Source organism: Adiantum capillus-veneris, chromosome 5, assembly GCF_014529385.1.
Source record: "Adiantum capillus-veneris isolate H3 chromosome 5, ASM1452938v2, whole genome shotgun sequence".
NCBI lineage: Eukaryota > Viridiplantae > Streptophyta > Polypodiopsida > Polypodiales > Pteridaceae > Adiantum > Adiantum capillus-veneris.
In genome coordinates, this window is record NC_140935.1 from 157,825,701 (window position 1) to 157,833,472 (window position 7,772).

At 43.4% G+C, this 7,772-nt stretch overlaps 1 protein-coding gene across 1 annotated transcript in view; it reads right to left on the minus strand.

Annotated features, from left to right (window-relative positions):
* DRT111 (D111/G-patch domain-containing protein) overlaps positions 1-5,562 on the minus strand; it is a 32,142-nt gene extending 26,580 nt beyond the window's left edge. The window contains exon 1 of the mRNA XM_086513036.1: positions 4,472-5,562. Within this exon, the coding sequence (XP_086369162.1) occupies positions 4,472-5,416 (945 nt within the window). The 5' untranslated portion in view covers positions 5,417-5,562. The remainder of the gene's footprint in view (positions 1-4,471) is intronic.
* Between the last annotated feature and the right edge of the window lie 2,210 nt (positions 5,563-7,772).

Consider the following 7,772-nt stretch of genomic DNA (forward strand, 5'->3'; position numbering starts at 1 on the left):
AGTTGACTTGCTTTTATTTTAATTGCTCTCTTGAGAGAGAGGGAGATTGCTTTTTGAATTGAAAGCTTTTTGAGACTCTACTTTTGGGCATCCCTTGTAATCTTTTTATATGCGGTGAGGGTCTGACTTCTCAGAGCATCTGGACGCAGAGTCTGAGAGTGAAACCCTAACCCCTCTTGTACTTTGATATTGATTTAATACATAAAGAAATACCGAAAGGGGCGCCAGTCTTTGGGGCCAATATCTCTAGGCACGGAACTCCGCCGGGCCAGTGCAAATCTATTGTGATATGTGAATTGTTTTGAAGTGGTTATTTGGTGCTGTCGCGATTGATTCTTGACTTGGAGTGTCCAAGTCTGTTACAGTTGTGGTTTTCTACCACTCCGTATGCACCTCCTCCAAAGAGATCTTGCTCGTATATTTTGCCATCTTCGGGTCCTTGGCAAAATTAAGCATCATCTTTGTTGCATCATTGATCAATTGTCGGCGCTCCATCTCTCAATGCTCCGTTTGAGTAGGCCGAGGCGAGCCATACTGCTCTCGTGAATCTTCGTTGTGATCCCTTCCCGCATCTCTAGATGCAGAGGGAGTCGACTGATCCTTGTCTGAAGCCATAGGTGCACCGGAAAAAAAAATTGGGATCGGATTTCCCTTAGAAGAGAAATCGGTCGTGCTCTGATACCACTCTAACAGACTTGGACACTCCCAAGTCAAGAATCAATCGCGACAGCACCAAATAACCACTTCAAAACAGTTCACAGTTCACAATAGATTTGCACTGGCCCGGCGGAGTTCTGTGCCTAGAGATATTGGCCCCCAAAGACTGGCGCCCCTTTCGCTATTTCTTTTTGTATTAATCAGTGTTCAAAGTACAAGAGTGGTTCGGGTCTCACTCTCAGACTCTGCGTCTGAATGCTCTCCAGAGTCGGAGCCCAAACCACATATAATTTAAATTACAAGGGATGCCAAAAGCAGAGCCCCAAAAGCTTCAAACCAAAAGCCTAAAAATAAAAGCAAAGGCTCTTTTTCTCTCTCAAGCTCTCTTGAGCTTTAGAAAATAAAGCTAATATTCTCTCTTTCCATCTCAATTTGCATAGAGCCAAAAAAGCAAACTGCCGTACAATGCGCCGCAAAAAGCGGAATTTTGCCGTACGATGCCACGTCATCATGTCAGTGCTTTCTCCGGGTTCATCCCTAGGGTTAGGGTTAGGATTTTTGTTGTTTTAGGGATTCCAAAATTAGGGTTTGGCAAAAATTAGGGTTAGGGTTTTTGGCAACATTTAGGGTTTTTGCAGATTAGGGTTTCTGGCCATCATATCAAGCAACCACATCATCACTTTGAGACATGGGAGTGGCTAATAAGTCCGGGTTGGAGGGCGAAGATACCTCAAATAATATTCCAGTAGCTCTGTCTACTCTTTTGTAGGACCGGTATGCTTTCAGAAAAGCACACGCCTGATGCTCTGATACCATTGTCACAAGACGGGCACCACGTGCCAATAGAAAAGAACAAACTGAACAAACTTATAACACTTCAATAACAACTCAACTCAGAGAGAGAGAGAGAGAGAGAGAGAGATGACACGCGACATGGAGTGGCGGAATTCCACCCCAGAGAGTATTGGCCCCAAACCTTGGCGCCCCTTTCAGTATTTCTTTATATTGCATCAACACAGTACAAGCCGGTACTCCAGACTCTGCACCTTCTCCAGGAAGCATGCCAGAGAATGAGCTCTAACCTCATATTTAAAGGCCCTTGGCCTCAAAAGCAATTATAGTGAAAAGCCTTCAAAACTCAAAAGCTTCTCGTCCAAAAAGCAAAGCAAAAAGCTGCTAGCGTAATTTACGAAAATCAGTACAACTTGCCACGTCATCATGCCAACGCAATTTTCAAAAATCTGCCACGTCATCAATTTTTGCGTGTCTCCTGCTTTATTTTAGTCCTTTATGTCACTTGGGGCCCCATCGAACGAGGGGAGTTGGTAGGACTTCTTCTTCTATTACTTGTTCTTCTTAGGGTTTAGGCCCCTCGGCCGGCTTCTGTAAGTTGACTCCATTCTTTAGGCTTTGACACGTCAGTAGTTTGTTACAAGGTATGTCACAAAGTGATGATGAGGCTGCCCGCTCTAGAGGAAACCCTAACCCTAAAATCAAAAACCCTAATTTTGTTGAAACCCTAACCCTAAAATGCTGACTGGTTGACTGCAGCATAAAAACGCAGAAAGGCTGCCACGTGGAAAGCTGTTCCGAATTCCGAGATTCGCGACGCATATTGCGGCAAATTTGGACAGCTTTTGGGCCTTGCTTTTCTTCGCAAATTGCAAGAGAGAGACACCCAGCTTTTGCTTTATTTTACTAAAGCCTAAGAGAGAGAAAGCCTCTTTGCTTTATTTCTATTAAGCAAGAGAGAGAGAGAGAGAGAGAGAAAAGTCTTCTGCTTTATTTCAGGAAGCTTTTGATTTTCAGCTTTTGGGCTCTGCTTTTGGCATCCCTTGTAACCTTTAAATACGCGGGCTGGCTTCTCACAACTCAGAGCATCTGGACGTAGAGCCTAAGTGTGAGCGCTTGCCCGCACTCTTGTACTTTGAACTCAAATTAATACAAAAAGAAATACCAAAAGGGGCGCCAGTCTCTAGGGCCAATCTCTGGGCACGAAACTCCGTCGGACCAAAGTTGAATCAATTCTAAACTGTGAACTATTTTTAAAGTGGTTATCTGTGCTGTCGCAGTAGATTCTTGACTTGGAGTGTCCAAGTCTGTTACATAGAGTCACATTGAGTTTAAGACTTAAGTGTACTTTAATCTTTACACATTTCAATTTTCAATCAAATTATGTGCAGAACTAGGTCTTCAAGTGGACTACCTATTCTTATATTGTGAGAAGATACATCTTTTAAAAAACCAACGTATTTTATTTTTATCCGCAAAAATACGTCTAGTACACGTTTATACGCCCTATATTATATGTATCGTCCTGTACCATAACTATTATGCTTCACAGGCTACCACAAGCATATCACCACTCCTTTTCTCTCTTGCTCTAACTCTAGCATTGAAACTTGCAGAGTTCGGAGCTTTGCTTCCCCAATGTCCCCTTTCATGGCTTGAATTTTCGCAACTTGAATCAAAAAGCTTCTATCACCACAATCTCTCAGTCCTTATACTATTCCACGTCGTCTTCTCCTTCCACAAATGAGACAGAGTGGCAAGAGTTCCACTCCAAACAGCATTGGGCCCTCAACTAGGCGCTCCTTAGCAGTATTTCTTTACTTCATTAGACCGAAGTCAAGAACTACAAACTCGAAGACTCCCTCTAAGTCAGCACACAGTTGTAGTCTACCGAGCCAATCTACTCTAATGGCAGGCATCGATTCAAAACCAACTTTAAATATAACAAATATTTTTACAAATGCAAAGCACCAAAAGTCATTGCTCATAAAAATTAATCCTCAAAAATGTTTTTTTTAACTAGTGCCCAACAGCTACCCCAAGTCCCCCAAAAAAAACAAAATAAATGAATAGGATCACAATGAGGAGTCACTTGGGATGCATAACTTTAACAACCCCCCCCCCCAACAACTATTTCAAAATAAAGACCCCAAGTGCATACATTAGTAACCAACCTCAAGAGGAGGGAACTGAACCTTCGAGTCTCCCTCAACCATCAAAAAACATTTGAGATTAACAATCAACTTTATTGATTCGTGGCATATGTAATATAAGGCCGAGTAGATGCAACAATAACTTCTTTTTTTCCTCAAGAGGTAATGTTCGCGCAGGCCACCCTCTAAAAAAATGGTCGCTAAAGTTGCTCAGCTTGGGCCTGCCTATGAATCTCTCTTTTGCTGGTCTTCAAGAAAGTTTGCCCACTTTTGATGGTTTTCAACAAAATGACAAGATAGTAAGTCAAGGAGAATATGGATTCACATAAAAAGCACATCGTTAGAATGTCTGCTTGCATCTTGGAGGGGCATGCCACTCTACAAAGAGTATACTTATTACAACACTGCCAAAAGAAGACTCCAATTTTATGGGACACGTGGAGTGAGGCAGGGGAGTATGTGGATCCTGAAAACATGGTCAATTTGCGGCTGATGGGAGGCTACCAACACGGCTGTAGATGGGCAACTGAAGCAAAGACAATCGATGGCCCCACTCTCAAGGGATTCCTAGGCGAAAGATTTGATTGTGAAGGATGAGATTTAAACCGAGTTGTAACAAGTCAACTGCTATCCCAGCCAATTTATACAAGCCAAAAGTAAATATCGACATTGATGACTCCTGCTTCATCAGCATCTCTACAGACACGCACTGAAAAGAGAGCTAGCTGTTGTTCTTTTTCTAACACTATCAGCTTGGCAGATAGCACACTTAACAGCTCTGAGACATCCACCCACCCAAACAAAGGGACCAAAAAAAAAAAAACCTTTTGGAAAGACAAATTGCTTAATCAAAAGGACTATGCACGCACCATGTTTCTGAGAAGAACAACACGAGTTGGTGGGCCTGAAATGGAAACTCCTGTCTTGGCTTTTTTCTCTGCACTTGCATTTACAATAACACCTGCTCTCCTATCTGTTTTGCGGGCCATAAGGGGTGTTGTGATTCCTTGTTCCTGCTTACCCAAACCTTGGCCTTCTTTCCATCCCATTCGAGCCATCATGCGCTGTGCAGCTGTCATTTGCCCACCTGCACCTAAACCTAAACCTGCCGTGGCCGACTTGCTTATAGAGAAACCCTCCCCTTCTTCTGGAGAAGGAGACCTCTGCCTGGCAACAGGACTCGTTTCTATGGGCCCACCTTTGTTTGCACTGAGCATCGCCCTTCTTTTCCAGGCTTCTTCCCCACTGATGTTGAGGGATACTGACCTCATTTCAGCAGGCTCTCTTTCTCTCTCAGCTTCAAGCTCCCGCAATCTATTCATTTCTCTCTCTCTCTCACGGTCTCTTTCTTCTTCCTCCTGCCGTCGCCGTTCAAGCTCACGGCGCATTTCCTCCTCAAGTTTGCGCTTCCGCCTCTCTTTGCAGAATTCCTCATAATCATTGGGGCGAGCAGGATCATACTCGTCAGTGAGTACTGCCGATGCACCCACTAACTGGCGAGGTGGGGAGGGCGGAGCAAAGGGCCTGTCAGTAACGTCTGAAGATCCATAGGAAGGAGGAGCAAAGCTTCCAACCTTGCTTGTGATAACGGTGACGCTTTTGGGTTTTGCAAGCAAGGCCTGATTTTTCAGCACGGAAGGGAGAAGGGCAGGCTTTCGCAAGGTGGAAGGGGCCAGCTTGGCTGCGCTCCCAGACCATAAAGAAGCACCTGCAGATGCACCGCCATTGTTCAACAAAGAAGCTCCTTTTGATTCATCCTCCCCTATACTTGATGACGAAGGGGGAGGCAAGTCCCCATACAAGCCGCCCAACATGATCGCCCAAAGACAAGTTGACCCTAGTCTATCTCATCCTGCACTGCAACCAGAGCTACCCGTTGAACCGGAAACCCTAATACGCAGAAAACCTAAAATAGACTCAGACAGAAAATTAGCGAAAACTTGGTTAATCAGACTATTTCTAATTTCTTACGCGTTATGCAACTTAAAAACTTAGAACTTGGTTAATCAAACTATTCTAATTTCTTACCAGTTATGCAACTTAAAGACTTGAGTTATAAGAGCCGGGCTGCACCATGGGTTAGTGGGGGCAAGAGGGGTGAAGCATTGCACACGGCCGCACTCATAGTAGTATGTGAAATATTTTTAAGGAGATCGTGAGGGATGTTTGATTGGAGATGGCAAGCCTACGTTTAAGGAGAGCTTTACACTGCCTAAAAGATAGCTTATTCCCCTCCTTTTTCAAAATGCTAAGTGGGGTTTGTAAACGTCTTCTACATTTGTGGAGGAAAACATGGATATGCATTTATTTAATAAACTCTAACCCATGGTAAACTCGAAAAACGAGGGCAAAGTGAAAGGCTCTCATTACCCACTAAACTACTTGTTGCCACTGCTGATGATATGGAACCAGTGCATAGGTGGGGTCTGAAATTTTGAGGAAGAGATCATGCCTTCCACCACATTCTTAAATGTAAGCATCAACCACCTGTAGCAATGAATTTGAAAAAGAAAAATTGATTGTCCATGGTGATGCATTGAGAAATTGCAAGTGTAGAGGATGCAAATACAAAAGGCAACTAGTGCCCTAATATGAATATGCCCTTGTTGGTGAAGTTAGCTTGGGCAGAAGTGCCTTGACCACCTTCCAACATGAGTTGCCATTTCTTAGTTTCTTTCTTACACAACTTCTACTCCCGCACGATCAAAGTATGACAATGTAACATTTAATGGCCTAGTAACTTGTGTGTAGCGAAAAATAGCATGAACATAGTGAGCATTTCATTAGACTAGGTTCTTAATGATAATAACAAGAGTGCTTGGGTGGAGAAAGCAACAAAAAGCATAACACCTAGTTAGATAGCATGAACAATACTTCAAAAGAGAGAGAAATTAAGCAAATGACAATAGTTAAGGACCGGATTTGCATGGAGCCAGCCCCCCCTCCAAAAGGCTTTGTATTATGGTTTCTCCCATCAAGAGAGACATTTTACAATACAATTTCTTGTGTTCCTTCAATATTAGCTAGTGCAATGAAGATGGAAACTTCATGCACTACGCAAAACACTTATCAAACACAACATCAATCCCCTTACGGTCTCAGACCCAAGACCTCACACACCTTCGAAGATGGTGAGAGCTAGCGGGGTATGAGAGTAGATTGAGAGGAAGAAGGAGTATTCTTACGAGAAAAGGTACATCTCCTCACACAATCACTCATATTAGCATAGCTTGGCTTAGTAATTAGCATGGTAGAGGAGATGAGCATGCATTGAAGCTTGGCTCTTGGTTGGATTTGCATCACAAAGCCAAGAGTTGTTGGTGTAGGCCTTCCTTCTCACAAGCTTGGAGTAGGTGATAAGATTTCCATTAAAGCTTGAGAAGGAGAGAGAGTCTTCTTTACTTCACACATGAGATAGTGTGAGTGTGTGTGTCAATAATGCCTTGCAAAAATCAGTCCCCCTCTCTCTCTTGGTCGACCCCCCTTGCTAATTACTCATGCTAGCATCCTATTGGACCTCCCCAGGCTTAGCCAATGACAATTAAGCAGCATAAGTGATAGCCTTCTGACATGTGTCCCCCTTTCCCCTTTTGTGAGAGCTTTAGGTAATTTAATAATTCAACTAAACTCTCATTGGACCCCTTTGCCTCCTGGCCAATAGGAATCAGGCAAGCCATTGGGCTGTTGAATGCTCATTGGTCCCCTTGGGAGACTGTCCAATAGTTTTCTAGAGAGCTTAATTCTTATTGGTTCTATTATTAAGTGTTTTTTGAATTAATTAAACTAGATTTAATCTAGCCTAAATCTCATTGGTCCACCTCCAAGGCCATCCAATAGGATTTGAGTACACCTTTTGGGCATCTGGGCTAGGGAGCTGACATGTGTCCCTCTTTCCCCTTGTGTACAAAGGGAGCTTGTGTGTGTGTGTGTGTGTGTGTGTGTGTGTGTGTGTGTGTGTGTGTGTGTGTGTGTGTATGAGTTTTTCTCTCATCCCCTGCTTCTTGGGCTCGCCCCCTCTTATGTAGGGCTTGAGAAAGACTTTTGGGACACACACAAAGCATCCAATTTTCCCTAAAGTTTACCTTTGGAAACAACCTTTGAATTTTGGAACCTTGGGATTTTGGAAGTCTCAATGGGTTGAACCTTAAGGTCTTTTAAGCCCATTGTTGC